This window comes from Gigantopelta aegis, chromosome 10, assembly GCF_016097555.1.
Source record: "Gigantopelta aegis isolate Gae_Host chromosome 10, Gae_host_genome, whole genome shotgun sequence".
NCBI lineage: Eukaryota > Metazoa > Mollusca > Gastropoda > Neomphalida > Peltospiridae > Gigantopelta > Gigantopelta aegis.
Window position 1 is genome coordinate 53,263,365 of NC_054708.1, and position 24,733 is coordinate 53,288,097.

At 33.7% G+C, this 24,733-nt stretch overlaps 1 protein-coding gene across 1 annotated transcript; it reads left to right on the top strand.

Moving 5' to 3' along the window:
- The first annotated feature begins 168 nt into the window (after window positions 1–168).
- Window positions 169–24,246, top strand: LOC121384539 (DNA polymerase nu-like). The gene is made up of 22 exons (XM_041514971.1): window positions 169–346; window positions 1,268–2,298; window positions 3,911–4,053; window positions 4,613–4,751; window positions 5,316–5,483; window positions 6,269–6,295; window positions 6,759–6,874; window positions 7,377–7,477; window positions 9,119–9,237; window positions 10,058–10,270; window positions 10,831–10,914; window positions 11,583–11,738; window positions 12,510–12,693; window positions 14,172–14,252; window positions 15,246–15,360; window positions 16,333–16,415; window positions 16,829–16,900; window positions 17,550–17,609; window positions 18,188–18,298; window positions 18,876–18,954; window positions 21,256–21,323; window positions 21,723–24,246. The coding sequence occupies exons 1-22, from the start codon at window positions 190–192 to the stop codon at window positions 21,845–21,847; spliced, it is 3,432 nt and encodes a 1,143-aa protein (XP_041370905.1). The 5' UTR covers window positions 169–189; the 3' UTR covers window positions 21,848–24,246.
- Window positions 24,247–24,733: the final 487 nt, after the last annotated feature.

The window sequence follows — 24,733 nt, forward strand, 5'->3', positions numbered from 1 at the left end:
CTACATGTAATAGAAAAATGTATCAGATTTCCTCACTAAGACTGTATGTTAAAATTACTAAATGTTTGACATTGAATAGTCGATGATTAATAAATCAATGTGCTCTAGAAGTGTTATTAAACAAAGCAAACTTTAATTTTGTTAACTTTTATATTTTATAATACTGGTATGAATGCTGAATTTTAAGCCATGTGTCCTGTGTGGAAACCTCTGCACAATCCACCAACATTGTCATGGTACAGCAGCTTGTCAGAAGATGCTCAGCGAATTATCGCCGTGTTGGAAAACAAGTACAGCAACACGAGGCAGAATCAGTGCAGTGTGAAGACTGAAAATCCTACATCAGGTTATTTAATGTTTTAGCATTTAATACCTTATTTTACTGCAAGTGAATTTTGAAAACAAAAATTGTTGTTGATTTGTTTTTAATGCAAGCAAGCAGCCATAATGGAGATAAAGTAATTATCATCATTAATATCAGTATTTATATTGTAAAAGCAGAAATAAGCAGAATTTTTCATTTGTCCACTGGACAAGTTGCATCAAGAAATCTATTTGTCCAGCAATATTTTCACTTATCCAAATAAATGTTTTGTTTTATTCAAGTACAAGGACTGTATTTTTGATTGCTCAAAATTAAACTTCATTGAACATTTTCATTTGTCAACTGGAAACCATTGAGGTACATTTTGCTTGTCCGAGCAGATTTTCATTGTCAGGACAAACGGACAAGTGCTTATTTCGAACACTGAAAAGGTAGAACTAGACTGTATTATTGTATGTTGTTTAAAATCAGGCATGTGTGCAGGAATTTTAGCAGGGGATCTAGACTGGCAAGTAAAGTTTATAGATGGGTCGAGATATGCTCCCCTGGAAAATTCATTGAAAAAAAGAGAAAATTTGCTTGAGCAGGAGAAGGTTTTACCCCCAAAACTAACCCTGCATATACGTATCTGAATCTGAGGGTATCTGAAAAATGATGTATGAAAGGTTATTGTGATAATTTACATCACGTGTTGTGCAAAAAAATACTAGTACTCATTTCACATGACATTAGTTTGTAAGATGAATCCATATTTGTTTGTTGAAACTGAAAAAGTGTTTTCTGTCATGCAGGTTTTCAAATATTTCATAATGCCTGCATCTTCACTGTGGTGAAATCTTTGAGTGTGGATTATGTTAACTTGTTTAAACATTATTTAAACCATTTAAAAAAAAAATAGCTACATGAAGCTGTAAGTTTTTAGTATACTTTATTTTCTTTCAGATCCACAGAACTACTACAGATCAATTTATGAATACAGATTTAAAGCTGAACTACCTTCAAGTTCTTCCTTAAGTAGACATTCGATTCCTGGCTGCAGCAGCACCACGTCTGACAGTGGAATTGTTCATCACACACAAACAGACAATCATTTTTCTCATTCTTTTCGAAACACTGACTGTAATAATAACCCCATATCCCCAGCCAGTCTTTTCTGTCAGAGTCCTCAGCAGAGTACATCACAAACTAGTCATAGCAACATGAAAAGTAGTTTCAGACATGACAAACCTCAACATCCCAAACATTCTGACACTGATGTATCCAAAAGAGAGGTATTGGATGTTTTTAGTCACTCTCTTGACTCTCCAGAATTTACCAAATCTTTGACACTTAATAACAGAATTTTTTTTGATTTTAGTGTTGGCTATCCTGGTGAAAGTCCAACAAAATTCAGCAATTCTTTAAACACTGAGCCAAAATTCAGCCAAACCACTTTGAGTGGTTGTCCTGGCAACAAGCATTTCGATCAAAACTCTCAGGAACATGGTGTTGACTTTCGTTATTTTGACAGAGAGCCAGATTCAAGTACTTCTGCTTTCTTTAAAATACCACCAGCTTCTAAACCATGCTTAAGTAACTTCTCTCCTCATCATGGTTTAAAAAATAAACGTAAAAATATATCTGTACTTGGTAGGGAAAAAACTTGTCAAATGAAAATTACAGATTGTTTAAAACAAATCTGCAAACCGCAGACATTTATAAATACTGCTATATCTTGTGATGAAAATATGAATTCAAGTTCTATACATCAGTTCAAAACACGAGATCCAGACCCCAGATCTAAAGTTGCAAAGAAACAACCATTAGTTAATTCTCTTTCTCAAGAACATGAAGTTGAGATAAAAAGCAGCAACTCAGTCTTATGTGAGACTTTGAACTCTTTGGGTTACAGTGGCGAAGCCAGTTGGCACAAGAGATCACTGTTAGATGTGGATTGTTCACTTCAAAGGGATGTGATTCAGAAATTGCGCCAGGTAAATGTGAAATATTCAAAATGTTATTTGCATAAATGGTATTTGCACACAATATCCTAATTCAAATTGTTTATGTTTTTGTTAGCAGTAGTTCTCATATTTATTTTTAGATATACACACATATGTTATTATTATAAGAAACCTGTGAAGGATTTAGTTTGTTATACTTTGTCAAATTATTTTAGATGAAGATTTTCATGTTTGTGTTTGTGATAGTAGAATACATCATCCCGGAAGATACAAATACAGAGCTTCACATACGTTGTTTTTGCTTCCTATTTATTGCACAAGTTTAGGTCAGGTCAGGCCATAGCGCTTTACATGCACAAGGTTTTGATTATAGTGAGTCGAGAGTAGCTCGTTAATTAGACCTATTTGATGCTGGGGTGTCTCCCTAAGTTGCCCATAGGGCCTGACCGCTTCTGGTCATGGCATGACAACCCAGGGGAGACTCGTGCAGTTTGGTAGGTAAGGTGCCGTGATGTTGTCCCGAGGTTTTTGTTTGTCTTGTCATCTTGAAGGCGTTCTCCTCTTCAGTGTCACCAAGTGCCCAAGTAGTCCACCAGCAGCAAGTATTTCGGATTGGGTTAGGGGAGGCCGGTATTCTTTTGTACAGCTTCCCCTAGGTGCATTGCAATTGCACAAATTTATTTTACGCAAGAATATATACTACGAGACCTTGTAGCGGACAAGTGGTATGTTCTTTCACAAAATAAACAAGTGCAATAAATAGGAAGCGAAAACAACGTATGTGAAGTTCTGTATTTATTACATACCTACTTTTATGTTTTACGAAAGGGTTTTTTAATTTAACGTCATAAGAATACTTTGTTAAATCTATGATCAAAACTTCTTTCATGGATTTCATTAAGAATCATATTCTGTGGCAGCCTTGTGTAATGTTTCAAATACGACATAACATAATTAGTAAATCATAAGTAAGAAAAAGAGAATTTCCCATTTAAAAGTTCTGGTCCAGATTGCACATATGTGCGATACAAAATAAATTTATCACACAGTTTCAAAATGTCGTTATCACTATAGTAAGATTGAATAGGTATGTAATAAACATTCTCATTAAAATATTCATCATTTAAATTTTAAAGAAGTTTTCTTATGTTTTAAAATACAGTGAACATCATTCATGCTATTTCTGTCATTCTGTTTGTGATAGAAAACTTTGTCAAATAACTGTATGACAGTAATTTTATATAGGCCTATGTATAAAACAAATGCGTTATTGTTCTGTTCATGTGTTGATTATTCAAATTTAAATTCATGTGAACCACCAATTTTTTGACGTGATAAACCACTAGGTTTTTAAAATTACCGGTAACAGTTTTAAACTATTAAAAAAATAATAATATCTAGACAGATTTTGGACACTTAAAAATACTGTATTATTTGCAAAATCTATTTATTTAAAAATTAATTTGGGATATCAATATGATACAATAGTACAAATGTCTTACGATTAGATTATTCAGTGGTTATGCAGTATATAATTCAAGTAATCACACAATCCATTACCTAGGTAAAAATCATTGCAAATCAAGTTCCAGTTACCTAATGTTGTCCCTTGGCCATTTACATAACAGGATTATATTTACAGGACCATACAAGAAATAAAGCAAAAAAATTGGACACTTTTGACTCTACATCTGATGCAGCCTGTGGTGAAATCTCAATCATGATTGGCACAGGACACACTTTTGAAATTGTTGATAATAAAGCAACAACACCAAGCTGTAAAAGGTATTTTCACAAATAAAGTGTAATTATATATAGTATTGTTATGTCCATATAGTATTGTTGTATTGATATTACCATATGACTCTCCGAGACAATAAGGTGGCAGGTTTAAGCCCAGTGGTAAAGTGCTCACTTGATGTGCAGCATATTTGAGATCGATCCCCATTGGACTATTTCTCGCTCCAGCCAATGCACCATTACTGGTATATCAAAGGCCATGGTATGTGCTATCCTGTCTGTAGAACGGTGCACATAAAAGATCCTTTGCTACTAACTGAAAAATGTCACAGGTTTCCTCTGTAAGACAATGTTATAATTACTAAATGTTTGACATCCAGTAGCTGATGGTAAATAAAGCAGTGTGCTCTGGGGCAATAAAGATTTTTGAAACAACAATAAAAACATTAATTGTATTAAATGTGCTTCATTATTATGTAAGTAGCCATTAATTTAATATTTTATATATGTATAATAATTCATATATTTAATAAATCTTTAACCTGACAACAGAGGTAATTAAATTTTAAATATGTGAAATAATTCTACAACTATTGTTTTCCAGATCTAATAAAACATCAGAAGGCTTATGTAATGTGAATGTAGATAAAAAATGTTCAAAGAAAAGACAGAGCACTTTTCAAGCTCCATTCGTTCAGAAGAAATCCAAAGATATGACGACATCAAACATGACAGCTGCTCAAGTTAATATCTCTCTTATTTATTGTAACTATTGGGTATTATATCATAGTGTTATAGTCAGAAGAGTGGCAATTGAACCGAACTCGGTGGTAGAGTTCTCACCGAAAATGTGATATCTTCCATTCCTACCTGTACTACTTCCCATTATCATCATTGTCATCATCATCATCATCATCATCTTCATCTTCTTCTTCTTTTTCATCTTCTTCTAAAGATCTGTATTCTTTTCTTCACAAGGAATATTTCGAAATGTTCATAATGTCAAATATTTTACAAAAACTCTTCTTTAATCTGTAAACTACATAATTATACTATAAGTCTAGAGTGAAATAAAGTTCCATTAAGGCCTGTTTACATAATTTTAATACCTTTTTTGTTTTTTTGCTGTTGCATAAGTGCTTTATTTTTTTCAAAAGTGATGTTTTAAAGATTTAAATAAAAAAGAATTCAGTTCTACACATATTTGTATACTTCAGTTTGCATAAAAACTCCTTTTATCTCTCAGCAATACATAGTGATTTTTAATTCACCACTTTATAAATACAAAACCTATTTTATTTATTTAGGAATCTATGAGCGACACAGCTGTAAAGTTGACTGATATGTCCTCACTGTCTGATGCAGAATGGAAGAATCTGACTTCACACATTTTGAATAGCCATGAAATCTGCATAACCCTCGTGTATTCTGACAATTCTACTCTGCTGAACCTTTCTCATTCAGGCGAATCCACAGTATGTTTTCATAATTTCAATATACAGATTTCTTCCATTGTCATTTCTTATATATCAGCAATTTTGCAAGTTACTCTTGAAAATTAAATGCAGTTACAATTGTAGCACATGTTTTGTGAGACATGCTGAAGTGACCAAATCTCTGAAGCCATCATTTGCCTGGAGAGATGAAAAACCTGCAGAGTTTTTAGAATTATGGATTTCTGTGTTACCAAAAAACTGTTCCTGTTCTCAAGGGTGAACCAAAAGGGCACACTGACAAACTCCTAAAAAGGGGACTTTAATAAAAGTTTGGCATTCGTCAAATAAAATTTGTAAACAGATTGCACAAAAAGGAGCACTTTTTGGGGAAGGGGTGGACTGGTCCCCTTTCTTTGATTAAAAGCTTACATCAGCCTACTTTTTCAAGACCCTGGATTTTATGTCCAAGGTCATTTTCATCTCTGTCTATTTGACTGACTTATTTTCAAGGTAGAGAGTACAAACTAATCTGTATTTGGTGGTCATTTATGTTGGCAAAACAGAGTTTTGACTCAGTATATGTAATTAAATTGCCTGTTTTGGAGTATTACACTGTTTAATAACCTAAAACCAAACTTTTCTTATATTCATTTATGTAAGCATGTTAGTATTTATGTACATGTTTTTTAAATAGCTGTGATTTAAGTAATATGTTAACATTAAATTACTTTCATAACAAAAAGAATATAAACAAAAGCAAGAATGCTATATATTTAACTAACGCATGTACTTCAGAAAATTAAAATCTCTTGTTTTTTTCACAGAGAAAACATGGAGGTGTGTCTAAGAAGGTAGGTGTTTAATTTTTTAAATAATATGTCATAATATTAGAACTTCTAAGATGGTTAACCCAGTGGAAGACTGGAATGTTCCAAACATGATCACATGAGGTGTTAGATAACTCATTTATTCTATTTTATTCTATTTATTCTATATGTCTCATGGATCAGTGGAATTAACTGAAAATGCAGATTGTGCATATATTTTATTGTATTTTCGTGAGTTAAAAAATGGACATTCTTTTGTTTTATATTTTATGTTGTTTTTTATCCATAGAATTGTAACATTTGCTATTTAACCTACCTTTTCTTCTTACTCTCTCTCACTCTCTTGGGTAAACAGCTTTATGATTCTCTGCTCACTTCTATCTTCCTCTCACCTTGTTAACACCCTTTCAATATGCCCACCGTAACCACCATCTCATGTTGTTTCCAAATATTACTATATTATATTTTATTTTATTTTCCATTTCAGGTGACACATTTAGCAATGAAGATTACATCTTCTGCTTCTTTAAGTGATTGTAAATTTGAACACATTTTGCTGTTTCCGCTGGAGCAAGGTGATCCAAGCTACCTACAATGGTTCAGGTAGACTTAACGTGTAGAATGTTTCAGTTTGATAAACAGTATGTGTTATTTATTTTGATAAAATACTTTACATGTAGTTAGTTTTATTCATTACTGGCTGCAACATACTTATGATTTTCCTGGAATGGAGAACAGTCTCATGTGTTTTTCTGCCATGTGGAAATTCATTTATTGTGGAGCTTTGGTGTATGGGTTGGATATGCAACCTTTAGGATTGTTCTAGAAATTATGACATGGGTTAAATGAAAGGTACTTAAATTATATCTTGGTTGGTGGGATTTGTTTCTAGTAATGCTAATTGCTACAAAGTATGTGGTGATGGGAGAGGGGCTGCAATACATTGTACTTTTTCCTCACCTTTTTGTATCATAGTTCTATGGCATTTGCATATTTTCATAAATGGTAAAGTGGTGTTCTTTATTGTGTAAGTGATTATTTAGAACTTCTATCTCAAATATCTTCAGTAAATCATATTTAAAACAAAAAGCTTGTTTAATTTCAGATTACTTGTTAAAGATTTGATGTCAAATCCAGTTCCAAGGAAAATAGCAGTGAATGCAAAGGACGTCTTTGTAGAGTTGCTCACATTTCTCAAGGAAAAAGGTAAGTGATCAGTTCTGTTGTCAAAATATACTCAACAAATTAATGAAGTGCTAGTAGAATTCTGGTAACGTTTTGCTAGTTTCATATTATTTAGCAAGTTTTCATCACAGATGAAGAAAGGAAGGAAATGTTTTATTTAAAGACCCACTCAACACATTTTATATATGGTTATATGGTGTCGGACATATGGTTAAGGACCACACAGATATTGAGAGAAGAAACCCACTGTCGCCACTTCATGGGCTACTCTTTTCGATTAGCAGCAAGGGATCTTTTATGTGCACTATCCCAGAGACAGGATAGCACATACCACAGCCTTTGATATACCAATCGTGGTGCACTGGCTGGAATGAGAAATAGCCCAATAGGCCCACTGACGGGGATCGATCCTAGACCGACCGCGCTTCAAGCGAGTGCTGTACCACTGAGCTATGTCCTGCCCCCTTCATTACAGATGACTTCTAAACATTGTTTTAGTGTATTTTGACCCATGATATACACAAACATCTTGCAGCTTGTGGGTTTTTCATGCATTTCTGAAAACTACTGAAAAGGTGCATTCAGTTAGAATTCATTACACATTCCTTTGTACTGATAATTATCATTTTGTTCACTCTAGATTTTTGTTTAACTCATTATTAAGTTTAACGACACCCCAGCACAAAAAATACATCAGCTATTGGGTGTCAAACTATGGTAAATCCAAACATTTGTACAATGCATATTCCGCCGACAGCTGAGTGGATGTGTAAAGGGCCCAAAAAACCTTACGCTACAAGTACTATCTAGTGGTTCACCCCAATGCAAGTTGAGACTTTTGTTTGGCTTATAAATTAAGGTTAACATTAAATACACTGTAAACTTTATAAAATCTTGTCCTTAATTTTGTTGGCTGTAAATGAATTATATGTTATGTGTTATCTCCCCTTACCCATACCTAATCTTTAAAGCTTGGGTAGAATATTTATAATGTACTAAAAAGGCAGCAGAGATGTGGGTTGGATAGATTATTCCATCTTATCCTGTTTTATATTTGCAATATATTATTTATGTTTAACAATCTTATCAATTTTCTTTAAAAAAACAAAAAACCTAAGGTTGTGTCTCATCAAAGTAATTTTATTTTAAATTTTCTTGTAATACATTTTACTTCCAGTAAATCCTATACGTATCTGGTCTGGAATGACATGATGGATAGTGCACTATTATGTCCACAACATAATTACACTAACCAGCCAGTGCTCCACAACTGGTGTAACAAAGGCCATGGTATGTACTATCCTGTCTGTGGGATGGTGCATATAAAAGATCCCTTGCTGCTAATTGAAAAGAGTAGCCCATGAAGTGTCGGCAGTGGGTTTCCTCTCTCAATATATGTGTGGTCCTTAAGCATATGCCTGACACCATATAACCGTAAATAAAATGTGTTGAGTGTCATTAAATAAAACATTTCTTTCCTTACTTACACTAACAGCGCTCTGTGTGCAATCATATCAGAAAAGGGTTAAAACGACTGTTCATTACAATAGTTTATTAAGTCTATCTAAAGGTGCAATATAGTCCTCACTTATATGGAGGTACATTAATTTTGACCTTTGTTTTGTGATGCTGTTTGTGTGGTAAATAATTGAGTTGTTTCAGATGCAGTATCTTGGTATGCTGATGATCCAGCAGTGGGTGCATGGCTGCTGAATTCAGAAAAATCAGCACAGAGTTTGAGAGATGTTTTATTAATTTTGGGCATGGATTGTCCTCAATATGTGAGAAGTTTTCATTGATACTTAATTTTTTAAAGTTTCTTCACATTTTATTTTTATTAACACTGAATCTGTACAGGAAGGGAATCATGTTATTCTTTCCTAATGTGACCCCTTTGTTTAAAAAATTTTAAAAGTTTTACAGTGCTTAATCCATCTGCAAATTCTAAATGTTAACCTTAATTCTGAAACAGACATAGACCAAACATGAAAATGGTCTCAACTTGTGCATTGGGGTGAACCACTTCAACAGCACTGTTTCCAGTACTTGTAATTCTCCACTCTCGTAAGGTTTAGTTTGGGCCCAATTTTTACACATCCACTCAGCTGTCGACAGAACTATGCATTGTATCCAATAAAAATGTTTGGATTTACCATAGTTTGACACCCAATAGCCGATGTATTTTTCATGCTGGGATGTCGTTAAACATCTAATCTAATCTAACCAATAACAAAACCCCAAAATAGTATATTACAATACATGGATATCTTGTGTATGTTGGACATTATGCATAAAACTTTACACTGGTTTTTACATAAATATATATATAAATAGTTTCATATACTTACCATTTGTGACACCCAATAGCCGATGTGTATTTTTGTGCTGGGGTGTCGTTAAACATTCATTCATTCATTCATTCATTCATTCATTATGCATAAAACTAGTTTATTTCATACATTATTAATCAGTTAAAAACTACACTTTCCTGTGTCATAAACTTTTAAGACATATATAGTCTTGAATCCATATAGTCAAAATGCTATGGCATGAACCTAACAGTTCTTAAATATGAAGCTTTGTTTTTATTTTAATTTCAAGACTGAATCTTCAAGTTGGATTGACACTCTGAATGCAGAGTTTACAGTGTTACACCAAGCAATGGCAAGACTAGAGAAGAAACTGAAATCTCACAACTTGTGGAAATTGTTCTCTGAAGTGGAATGTCCTTTGATCTCGTTGCTAGCCACCATGGAGATTCAGCAGTTTAGAGTGGACACCAAAACATTCATAGTATTTTCAGATGTGCTCAAGGTAACAGAATATCTTTTTATACCTGGTAGAATAATTTTTATTACATACATTTTGTCTTGGACACCAAAACATTCATAGCATTTTCAGATGTGCTCAAGGTAAAATAACTTATTTTTATATCTAGTAGAATATTTTTTATTGTATATAGTTTTTCTGTTTAGTAGGACACATCAGACTTGGCCATGAAAAACATCAAGGGGAGTCATTAATTGCTCCCTTAAATTAGGTTATGGGGAGCCATATAAGATATTACAATGTTGAGCCTTGATACTTTTGTAGTAAACGTTTTTAAAATTCACATTTTAAGGGCAGCTAAACATTACTCGTCTTGAAGTAGTCTTAGGGATGGGAAGCAAGAGTGATAGTTTCCCTTAAATGATGAGATCTGAAAATTATGCATTTTCATTTTATTTAGTTCTAGCATATGACTGCTAGTATATAACCATTTTTGAAAGTACTCAGAAGTTTAAAGTTAGATTGATACCTAAACTGATGTATAATAAAAAGCTATCATGTTCTTGGATAAGTGAACTGCAGAGTCACTGAAATTTATTTTTCAGAAGAAATTGTCTAGATTGGAGGAAAAAGCATTCGGTGTTATAGGTCATAGCTTCTGCATCAACAGCCATCCTCAGCTTAGACAGGTTTTGTATCTTTACCTCATGTCTAGTAGAAATTAGGCTACTTTTATTGTGGAATTCTCTTTCATAAATGTTGGTAATTCCATGCCCACAATATTGGGATAAATGAAATATCTGTATTCTTATGAAAAATCCATGGTTATGCTTTTTTTAAACATTTTTGTCTCTAAAAGCAAATCTGTTGACCGATACATACAATGTATCTACTTACTGTTGTTTTATTTTAGTAATTCACAATGTTGTCATTTCAACTTTTAAAATAATGTGGTTATTTGTACTTTCAGAAAAGTATATTCTATTTTCAGAGCCTGTTTATCCTAGTAGCACATGTAGCACATGCTACAGGCTCCGCACTTCAGGGGGCCCCGCGGTGATGTGTACATTTATTTTCCCCAGGTCATTTTTCCCCTCTCCCCTAGATCTCGAGGCTTGCAAAATATATATCCTTGGAAAGGGGATCCGCTGTTATTTGTGCTACAGGCCCCATGGATCCTTAAACCAGCTCTGTCTGTTTTCATTGTTATTAATATCTAGGAAATTTAAAAAAACAGCCCACACATTAAATATACTCATCATAAGACACTGATTGTAGATAAACCTTAATTTAATATTAATTAATGCCTGGGTTTTATTTGATTCTCAACACTAATACAGGCAGGACTCCATTCTAGGTTTTGTATGAAGAACTTCAGTTAGACAAGAAGCTTCCATTGAAAACGAAAATAGCTAAAACCAGTATTGCTCAGCAAAAATCAACATCAGAGGCAATGCTGAATCAACTTGTTGATATTCACCCTCTTCCTGCCATAGTGCTGGAATATAGACAGGTATGCAGATGTCGACATGAAAAATAATGAGGACAGTGCTTAATTGCTCCTGTAACTCAGGTTATGGGGAGCTATTTAAGTTATTTCCATATAGATACAATATAAAGTTGTATGCTTAGGGGAGCCAAAAATGACTCTTCTTGGACTATAGTTTCAGGGGAGTGATGGAGAGCGAGAGTGATAGCTCCCCTTAAATGGTGAGGTCAGGGTATGCTCAGAATTCATGTAGAGAAAGCATACTTAATAAATCGGTGTAACTCATTAGGAAGATTTAAATTAATATGCATAAATGCAAATATATTTTAAAGTAATTTTCTGAAATATTTGGTATATGACTGTATTTGTAAATATTTAAAATCTTTGTACCTCATAGATATATAAGACTTTTCATTATTGCCCGCATGGGTTTGAATCCCATCATCATCACTAAATGTTATATTTATCACCACAGATGCCCCTCATTTAACCAACATAAAACAGTCATGGAATTTGACTCAACTAAACTGTATTTGGGAAGGACGTTAACCACATACATGTACCATGGCCAGAATATGACCAGGCTACAAATTTGGAACACATTGGTAACATGAACTAAGCTATTTATCAAAGCTGCATGCCTGGTGTTTTTAGTTGGGAAAGATCCAATATCAATGTGTTTAATTGATTCTGGTTTTTACTTCCCTCCTAGTTATTTCAGATTAGGTACAGCCCTGTTTGTATCATAATTACATTAAATAATGACTATATAATTAATAAAAACAGTACTGTTAGCTTCAGAAGCTGAAGTCAACATATGTTGATGGAATGTTGGCCTGTGTTAATGATGGCTATCTCAGAACACACTGGGACCAAACTGCTGCAGCCACTGGTCGTCTGACTTCATACCAGCCGAATATCCAGGCAATCCCTAAGACATCAGTCACAGTCACCGACTATGAGATCAGCTATATTGCAGGTCATATGGATATTAATTTTAATTTTACTTCTTGTTTGTAGGTTTGTCTGTCTCTCTGTCTGTCCATCCATTAATCCATCCATTTCTCCTACATAGTTTTCAGGACTGTTTTTCACAACGTTTCAAGATATTGAGCTGAAATTGTGTATATAGCTTTGCCATGTACAGTTATAGATTAAGCAGTGTTCGAGATTAACAGTATCCTAATATTCCGGGGATACCAGAATTTAATTTTGGATACCAGACTTCAAGAACCCAATATCCCACCAGGATGCCATATAAATACTAAATTCTCAGGTGGGATACCAGATTTTGAAATGTTAGTATCCAACAGGGATACTGGCCAAAAAAACTAATCTCGAACACTATTAAGTTTGACATTTATGGTGATTTACCTATTTTTGACAGTTATGGCTCTTGCATTAAGAGATATCAAAATCTGTTCAGCCTTGGTAGGGGACATGTGTTAGTAGCACTCTCAGAATGCTTCTTAAAGTTTAATGTTATCCATAGGGTTCAAAATATATGTCCCAATAGGAAGTAATATGTTCCACTGCAGCTGTCCATGATGATTCATTGGATATGTTGTCAACTTCCATTGTTTGTAGTAATTTTACTGGTTCACATTGTTTAAGTCATGGGTAATAAATATAATACTTACTTTTATCAGGTGTATTTCCATCACGAAATAATTTTCATTTGTTTATAAAGCTCATGACAAATCAAAATTATTTTATTTGGGACATAAATGAAATGGAAGGTTGTTTAATATCTGATATGTGACATAATTGCATACATATATATTTGTTTTAGGGAAGACAGTTCAGTTGGCATAATATACTGAGAAAGAAATAGGGGAATACTTGGGGTTGTAAATGAGATTTCAATCACTATTAGCTGCTTATGTTTGTATAAGTACAAAGATGTAATATTGGACTGAGAATGTCAGTAATGTGAGACTGAATGTCATTAATGTGAACCTGAATGTCAGTAATGTGAGATTGAATGTCAGTAATGTGAGATTGAATGTTAGAAACATGGTTAACTTCCTGACACTGTGGATGATGGTTTTGATTTCAGTCACTCTTTCCTGTTAATATTGGTGTGATATCATATTTCTTTCAATTAGTATATTTTAAGGTCTTTTTGACTAATGGAAAACATGTATTTGGTAGGTTGTAATAATCAATTTGACAGATGTTTATTTTTATTTTGCCCTATATTGAATACCGGTACTCAGTGCCAGTTGAGCAAGCCTTAATTATGAAATATATATGGTATATCTATGGACAAAAATGTTTGTTTTTTTTGTCTTACTCTATATAAATAAAGAAAAAATATCTGGCATGTGCCCCCCCCCCCCCCCCACACACACACACACACACTAGAGACTGTGCTTCACTCCACTAGAGATTGTGCCCCTGCACTCCAGATATCATTCTACAATCCTGTAATGTTTACATTTAATATACTTGTAGGTAAAAGCAATGATAAGAAGGTGGAGATATTTGCCAGAGAACCGTACATCAGCCATGATGAACATCTATTGCTTGCTGCAGGTATTTAGATTCTACACATTGTCAGAAAGAATCAAAATGATTTTCCAGTGAAAAAAACAGAAAAGAAAGAAAGTATAAAAATGAATATTAAGAGCAATGATGGGAAGGTTTGGTGTTAAAAAAATCTACACATTTTGTTAAAATAAAATTTAAGTATTAAATATTGACATACTACTAATATATTTTATTGTTTTGTACATTATAAAGGATAATGTTTTAATTTAATGTTACATTTATTCATTTAATTTTTTTTTTTGGAAAAAACATTTAATTTATCATTGGAAAAAACCTAACATAAAGACTAGCTCTGTTGAAAATAATGCATCATTTTAAAGTTTGTTGTATTGTGCTGTCATATTTGGAAATGAAACAATTGGTTAATAATCATTACATCAGGAATAATTAAATGCCACTTCTGGCCATTGAGTTAGTTAAGCATTTATTGTTCATGACTTGAATGTCATTGTTTGCTCATTTGCATAGGCGTACGGGCTCCCATTTTTGTGGGGGGGGGGGGGGGCAGGCTGGGTTTTTTCCGAATGAAACAAAAATGCCTGAATTTGGATTATGTTTATTCTTATTAGCATTACTGCCAAACAGCTATATAGGGTTGCTAACGAATCGCCATGCATTTTTACATGAATTATAACTAATATTTTGGGTAGAATAATGAAAATACATGTACATGGTGAAAAGTGTTTAGGCCAGCTCATTTTGCCCGAATTTCTCTATTGTTTTTGCCCGAATTTTTGGATTTTCTCCAGGACTGGTGGGTGGGGGGCAGTTGCATCCATGTCTCATATGCTTATACTCAATTTGGATTGTTTTACTTTTTGCTTGTAAGGATATAATAAAATACTGTCACTTTGCTATTTCTGGTTTTCTAATATTTGTCTTTGTGTTTCATTCATATCTTGTTATATTGACAGTGGTATGTGTATCTTGGTAAATATTTTTACTTCTGTATATTATTAATTTTGTGTATATCTCCAGACTTCCAGCAGATTGAGTTGCGACTGTTTGCACACCTGTCTGATGACCAGACTTTACTTGACCTGTTCAAGAGAAAGACTCACGAAGATATCTTCATTCAGCTCACAGCACAATGGTTAAACATTACATAGTACAGGGAACATTTTGCTTTTAAAATCTTGATCAGCGATATATTTGGTCAATTAAATTGATTAGCAATTACTGTTTAATGTTTTAAAATTGTACAGTGGTCTCTGAACAAAATGTTCCCTGTAGTATTTGTTAGTTATTTTAAAGCTTATTAGGAACCAACTACAAAGGCAGTGTTGTACAATGATGTTTTGAAAATGATATTCATGTATTTTTGTGTGTGCAGTCAATCAATGTTAATTGGCTGTTTTCATTTCCTGCCCACAATGCATTTTGTGTCTAGCTTTGTCATGTACTGTTATAGATGAAGTTTGGCTTTCATGATGACTTACCCATTTTTCACAGAGTTATGGCTCTTGAACTGAAGAGAAAGAAAAATGTGTGGGGCCCAGTAGGGTACATGTATTGCTTTAACAGTACTCTCAGAATGTTTGTTTAAATTAGAGTTGATGTCTCTTACACTGATCTTAAATATGACATTAATCAATATATCTTTTGAACTTGGCAAGATGATTGGAACATCACGGCTATGAACAAGCTTCATTCTGTCAAGTCAGTTCTGGGAGAGTAGCAGTCCTCTTTTAGGCAGTGCAGGAGGAATGAAATAGTCTTGTGTTATGCTCGCATTGGTTATACATACATCACTCATTCATTTATTCTAAAGGATCCACGACCTCAGTGTAAGCATTGTCTGTGTACACTTATGATTCACCACATTTTGGTGGAGTGTAATAATTTTGGACCAATGAGGAAAGATACGTTCTAACTTAACTTTTGAATTTTTATATTGATATGGATCATCAATTAATTAATTAACCTTTGTTCGACACTCAATAGCTGAGGTATTTTTGTGCTGGGATCTTGTTGAAAACATTCATTCATTCATTCATTCATTCATTCATTCATGTCTATTGTTTTAAGTTTTAACTACTGTTAGTCTCCTATGGTTGGTTATTAGGTTGAAAAAGCCATCATGTGATGTGACGGCATCAGAGAGAGAACAGACCAAGAGAATTGTTTATTCCGTCATGTATGGTGTTGGTGAGTTTTGAGACATGCTTAAAATTAGTATTTGCCAAATAAAACCAAACCAAAATGCTACCGTAACTTCATGGCATTTTTTCCCGGCTTAAAATTATTATTTACCAAATAAAATGAAACCAAAAGGCTACCATAACTTCATGGCATTTTTTCCAGTCTAAACTCTTAACATAATCGATGATTAAATATTCTTTGAGTTTTGTTTATTGATTTCTATGTCTTTGTTAAATATTTATTTTTAGACATTTAATATTGCTTATAAACCAAAAGATATATAAATAACAACAATTTTTCAAGGAAGCATGGTGATTAGCATTTATATCACTGAATGTTTTTCTTTTTAAGATTAAGGTTTATTTTAACTTTAATGATTGTTGTCATTACTTTGTGGTGTAAAATGTATCTCTTTATAGGCAAAGAAAGACTTTCTGAATACCTCAAAGTTACTCCGGAGAATGCAAAAGCAATAATGGACAGTTTTCTAAGTGAGTAGTAACCAATTTTAATAGTATTTACTTTATAGCAACAAACTATTTTCCCAATGATTGTGTAAAAGCAGATACACCATCAGTACTTGTCACCTCTACCATACTAGAGGACTATTCAGAAATCATATACTAGTATTTGATTTTATTAGTCCCCTAATGTTCCAACCAGAGGGAACTATAGGTTTTGTCTCCATCCATCTGTCAGTGTGTTTGTCTATTCATTCATCTATCCAACATATAATTTTTAAGACATACACTTCGCAATGCCTCAAGATATTAAGCTGAAATTTTTGTATATAGCTTTATCATGTAGAGTTATACAGATCAAATATGACTTTCGTAGGAATTTGTCCATTTTTGACAGAGTTATGACCCTTAACTTTGGAGATATAAAAATGTATTGGGTCCGGTGGAGGACATGTATTGCTTTAACTACTCTCAGAATGATTGTGTACTTTGTATTCTTAAACTTTTATGTTTATTAACATGAGAAAATAGTTTTAATGCAATTCTGGTTGATTTTTGAAGAACTGTAGAAATTTAATTATAAACATCACCTGATGGTTATCCCTGAAAAAAAGAGAAAATAATGAAACATGCATGTATAAACATTCTATATAAACTGAGCTCATTTGTTTGTTTTTAGAGAAATTTCCTGCTGTAAATAGCTTTACAAAGAAATGTGTGGAGTTTTGTCAAGAACATGGTATGTACATTTACAACAAAACTTTAATATCGGAATTTAATAAATAGTTATTTTTACAATTTGAAATTCATTTGGAACTTAAATAATCTGTCTGAATGGGTGATTTTTCATGCCAGTACTGGCTCCATCCCAGAGTGAGTGCACCACTAGGCTCAATGGTTAGGTGTAAGGCCACATACACCAAGTTTCACCCACTTCACGGGTGTGATTATGGGTGTGTCTCCCAAGTGTATGACCCCACATGGGGGATGATTACCTGGCATGCACTGCAGGTTCCGTGTACCCCAGGTTCGGGTGATACTGAGATAGCTCAACTGACAGCAAGCGTGGAGCACGGACCTGTCAAGTAGTCCCATACCGAAATGAAAATACTGCAGCTTCACCATTCATCTCATCATCATCCATGTTTGTAATGTCCAAAAATACAAAAAATTTCTTTGTCTCTGTGTTAAATGTTTGTAGCCTTTAAAAAAAAAAAAAACCCAAAAAACCCCCACCAACATCTGTCTGCATAAAATGTTGTGATATTAAACTTATAGTTTGGACAATGTCTTGTATAAATGAATATTTAATTGTAGGTTACACATCAACCATCTTTAACCGCAGACGCCAGATTCCACACATTCATCACCCATCATATCAAATGAGGGCACAGGCAGCTCGACAGGCAGTCAACTTCTGTGTGCAAGGTAAAGTGACAACCACTATTAAATGTTATGTTAAACATTTTGGGGATTTATTTTAATAACTATGATTACCTTTTCTTCAAATTAAAAATAAAAGTCTTCAGATAAAGTAGGTATTTCCACTGTCAAGGTCATATCCAGCAGTGGAAGGAGAGGGGGGGCAAAAAAAAGTGCCCTTTTTAGTTAGAAGTACGCTTTTTGTCTAGGTGGAGAAGACCCTCTATTATTGTGCCATGATTTTTGATTTAGTAAAACCCTTAGTTATTATAGGTTAAGTGTGACTATGACTGTGTGCTGCAATGTGAACTCAACAAATTGGCCTGATGTCTGTTTTATTTTAAAAGAATTGAAAATGTAATTGCATAGAGTAGAACTAAAGTGGTCATCATTATATGAGTATGAATTTTATTTATTTATTTGATATAAATTATTGTATTCATGAACAGTGTGGTATATTTGGTAATTTTGTATGAGACTGATTCTATCCTTAATAAAACATATACATGTACAATTAACTTGCAAGTGACAATTTTCTGTAAGTTTCAAAAGTTACATTTTCCATGTTGTTTATAAAATATAGGATCTGCAGCAGATCTTTGCAAGGCAGCCATGTTGAAAGTGGACAAAGAATTGAAAAGTCATGGCAATCTTCATACAAAGTAAGTTTTCACCCCAAAGTGGTCAGTTTTCTTGATTGCCTATTTTGTGTCCATCAAGTAAATATACTAGTATTCACAGCATTTACACATGTTTGTAGGGTTTTTCTTGTATCTTGTTTGACATTCTATCATCGTCTTATATTTTATGTTTTATATATAATGTATATTTTACGGTGATATGAATATAATCAAACCTGTGTTAAACGGTACATCTAACTGGGTATCAAAATGTGGCCTCTTTAGACAGGATGTTGCTTAATTCAGATCAGTTTATACATGTTGTATGATTTTGGAGACCAAAGTCCTAATCAAAATTATATACCCAATACTTTTTTTGCTTAATACATATGATTCATGAAAATTTGTCAAATAAAAATTTGAAAACTGGATTAACATTTTAACAACCTGCTACTACAAAGTCACAACAAGCAAATGTCAAAATGTTGACTATTCTACACATGATTTACATGCACACACACGTACACACACACACACATATGCACACACACACACACACACACACACACACACACACACACACACACACACGCATACACAGACAGACATAGACACATAGTATTAGAGACATACACTCACACAGACAGACGTACACAGGCACATAGAGACACACACACACACTCACACACAGACAGACACACAAACACACAGACAGACATACACACAGACAGACAAACACATAGACACACACACATACAGACAGACACATAGAGAGATAGACACACACACACACACACACACACACACTCGTGTGTGATTACAGATGCCATGTACAATGATGCAGTGAAGCTTGCAATCAATTTTATATACACTCTTCAAAAAAAGTAAGGGAACTCTAATAAGAATTTACAATTGCCAAAATTGTAAGATATAATATGATAATAGTGAATTAATTGGGCAAACATTACAACCGGTAGTTCAGTATTACAGTAGGTTTTATGACCACCAAAGATCTTGAAGGACGATTGGGGTCAAAAGTGAAATTTGAAAGTTGACGTTTTTTTATCAGTAAATCACAAATTCAGACAATAAAAATGACTAAAAAGAAAACAATAACAACTGTATGATCAACAGAATGAAAACGATTGACAGAAATGATTAATGGACCTTCCTGGAAATTGTCAAAATCGAGAATGACACCCCACGCACGTGTACGGGGCAACTGTGTAATGCATGTGCAAACTATGGAAAAGTTTTGGTGTGTTGATAAACAGACCTGAACATTCTTTACTAGGATGTCTGTGGTCAAAACGTACGTTCGGTCTAATAGTTAATATTAACATTAATATTTCAGGTTCCCCTACTTTTTTTGAAGAGTATATAATAGTCTGTTTAAAATTGTCTTGTGTTTTGATGCAATTTAAAACAAAATTGTAGTTTTTCATCTGCAATGTTTATCATGTATGTTATTTGTATATAGCGTAGTATTTGTATTTATCATAGTAACAGGTCATTAAAATGCTAATACTTTTTTCAGGTTTTTATTCCAGGGTTCGCTTGATGCGCGGTCGGTCTAGGATCGATCCCCGTCGGTGGGCCCATTGGGATATTTCTTGCTCCAGCCAGTGCACCACGACTGGTATATCAAAGGTCGTGGTATGTGCTGTCCTGTCTGTGGGATGGTGCATATAAAAGATCCCTTGCTGCTAATTGAAAAGAGTAGCCCATGAAGTGGTGACAGCAGGTTTCCTCTCTGAATATCTGTGTGGTCCTTAACCATATGCCCGACGCCATATAACCATAAATAAAATGTGTTGAGTGCATCGTTAAATAAAACATTTCCTTCCTTCCTTCCTTCCTTCCAGGGATTTGTTATAAATCACATGCAATAAGCAAAAACATGTGTATATGTTTTTCTTAGTAACCTCTTAAGGAAGATGACTTAAAAGAACTGAATGCTTGTGCATTTGTCAAATTTCGTTATTAATAATTAACATTTGCTAAATAGATGTGTTTAGGTTTTGTAGGAACTAATCATATTTCTATTACACATTTTTATATGCTTTTTTAATGTATAAATAATATATATATTATTTGTTTTTAAAAAATCATAATCATACAGTTAATACAATAAATTTATATAACAGATCCAATGTTTATAAATAAATATATAAATGTGAAATGTATATAAAACATACTAATAACAATACCAATACTAGTCCTAGCCTTAAACAAAACCCTAAAAGCAGTGTTGAAAATACAGAGAGAAATAATGTTTAAATATAAGTACATGTAGCATACTTACAACTTTCATTGGTTTTTGTTTTGTTTTTTGTTCTTTAGACTGCTAGTTCAGATACATGATGAACTACTGTGGGAAGTTCCAGAAAATGAGTTGAATTCTGTCAAAGGTATGACAATAATTGGTCACTTATTTCAATTACTAAAATCTTGCCATACTAATTACTAACATTTGTGCATTAAGTCTAGATCATATTATACAACACAACGTGACTCAACTGTCAAGTTGAGTCATGTTATGTAATGTATTTTGAAAAATCAGTCACATGCAATCAATTTTTAGTCAACCAGACAGTATTTGACATGACTGAACATGTTAAATTGTTTGGTGACAAACGATGGCCGTTGTATAGTGTGAACGGGTTGTGATTCAAGAGCCGATGCAATCATCTTGTTGAGTTGCACCGTAAGGCTATAGAAAAATCAAACTAACAATATTATTTTAAAAAACCAGGTAATCATGTCAGAATACATTGTTGAAACTATATAAATTGATTGTTGTTTTCCAGAGATTGTGAAAGGCATAATGGAGCACTGTGATAAATTGTGTGGAGAAATGGTTAAACTGAAGGTTCCAATCAGAGTATCACTCAGCTCAGGCAAGTCCTGGGCACACCTAGAAACATGTTCATAACAAGGAACTGATACCCTTGTCCAAAGACAGTGAAGTTATTAAATATAACAAGCATTAATATTGTATTATTGGCATTATTATATTGGGTAACCTTCCCATTTTTAAAAGTTGAAAAGCAAAAAAACACAGAAAATTATACAACATAGAACATTACAGATGTATGTGAAACTGGTCAGCTTATTATTGTCTATGGATAGTAAATGTTTCATTTGATACATACTTTATTTTAAAAGTTATTCATGATACAAAACAAAACGTCAAAAAATTTAATTCCATTAATATGCTACTCAGCATATACTGTATATATTGAGAATAATTATTGATGGCTCACAATCTAGTTTTTATTAAAACATTGATTTATATTTTATTGCATTGATATCGAGAATAATTATTGATGGCTCACCATCTAGCTCATATTAAAACATTGATTTATATTTTATTGCAATGATATCACAAAGTTGAACTTTTACAATAAGCTGTGATATGAAATTTCAGACTTCACTGGATGAAATATTAATCTTATTTGACTGAAAACTTGACATTTCTATTTGTTTTCTTGACACCATCAGACACCTAGCACAGACTTTAGATCAAGCACTAACAATATATTTATGTAAAGTGTAGGTCTAAAATATAAAAAACCCTCCAAAAATCAGGAATAAATACAGTTTATTTCTGATCTAATTAATAATGGTTATAACTATACAGTGGACTCAAAATACTCTCCCACCTTCTAGCTATGCAAAACAGCCCCATTCCATGGTGTCTGCCAATACGGAATAAATCTGTCTTGCATGACCACATGATCTTGTTGGCCTAAGCATTTTTGCAGTAGGATGTTTTATAGCTCTATCCTCACATGTACATATGAATGATTCTTTTAATGTGGATTTCTATGTAAATCAGCATCACCACAGAGTCCAGTTAGTGAAGTCTGACTTATCTGGTACTCTGTGTGTACCACTCAGGGCTGAATCCAGGAAATATTGGGATTGGGGTCGGATACAAAGGGTAAAAGGGTGCATGGACCAATACTTGAAAAGGGAAAACATTTTTAGAGCAAAATAAGGGTTATCTTCACAAGGACTTATAAAAACTTAATTTCTTTATATTTTCAAATATTTAATGTTTCTTGACTTTTTATTTTAATTTTATTGTCCAGTTAGAAGTAAAAAAATAGTTGTTTCATTTACATTTTATTCCATTTATTAGTCCCCTTTCCAGTCCAGCCAGAGGGGACTAAAGATTTCATCTCCATTCTTTGGTCTGTCTCTCTGTTTGTCCATCCAGTCTGTTCATCTGTCCATCACACATATAGTTTAAAAATGTTGTGTAATGCATTATTATGTATGGTTACAGATCCAGTTTGGCTTTCATGGCGATTTACCCATTTTTCACAGAGTTATGGCCCTTGAGATATGAATATATGCTGGGCCCGATAGGGGACATGTATTGCTTTAGCAGTACTCTCAGAATGCTTGTTTTTCTGGTCTTTCTAGATAACTGGGTTTCTAAAGAAATATTCGTAAAGTTTGTAGGCACAAAATCTGAGATTTTCTAGGTACCTCCATTTTGTACATTCCATCATTACTCCCCCTGCTAAATGTATGAGCATACTTTGTTGTCTCACACTGAAAAGTACATTGGATACAATTAACAGCTTGGCATATGTAGTCTTGTCAGAGAAACCCCTCCTCCCTGTACTCTCTTCATATATAATGCCTGACACCACTTGCAGGTCAGGTCAGGTCATAGGGCTTTACGTGCACATTCAGAGCAAGCTGTTGTAGCGCCACTTACCACCCTCAGGGTTTATATACTTTGTGGATGGCCCATGACTGTGTCTAAGTATTTACCAGTCAGTCATTGAGTTATTGGAATGACAGAACAACAATGGAGTAGGAAGTCATTTTCTAGAAACATAATGGGAGGTGATAGGCATTATCAGTCACATCTAATTTGAAGGCTTTTAACTGGCACACAGTGTGATCAAAACAGGAAACTGTCGCCTTTATCCATTAGGACTTTCCTGGTTCATTTTTGAAAACTAGTTTTAAGGAACTGTGGCATATTAATTTTGTAATAGTAAGAATATTTACTTATCATTAATTACTACTAGAGGTAAGTTGACACTGAAATGAAAATATATACTAACCATATTTGCAAAATATTCCTTCATTTTAAGTAAAAGATTTCATAAAGAATACATCTCATTTAAAAATATACTATTAGATTTTAGTCCCATTATTCAAGGTATAATCAAGATGGTGGTACAAATCATAGTTTGGATGGTTTACGATTATTTTATTAACTTTGTGTTTGTCCATTCTCTGTTATTTCTTGTTTCATTATAACTCATGTTACTGATATTGAATAAAATATTTACTATTGTATTGTTATTATACTGTGTTGTTAATATTATCAAATGATGATGGTACCTTTGTTTATGACTTTACAACATCCTGTTTTTTCTTCAGCAGTATTACACAAAGAACAACCGTGGGACTACATTTTCTTGCCAAATAGATAGACAAAACTGCAATAAATTGTTCTGTTCATTTCTTAGAGAACATCAGCCAAACATTTCAAGATGCAGGATTACAACTTTGGTCATAGCAAACCACTGGCATAGTTGGGAGTGGGGGGGGGGGGGGGGGGGGGGGGGGGCATGGGGGCCATAGCACTCCAAGCATACAATTAGGTCAGATCAGGCCATAGGGGTTTACGTGCACATTCAGAGCAAGCTGTTGTAGTGCACGCCTGTCATGGGCACAGGTGCCAGCCTCGGTCGGCTCCTCTGTCCAGGAGAGGAAAAGATCATACCTTTTTCCCTCACCACCTTTTATATATATGTATGTCGCCACATAACACGACTCATAGTCAACG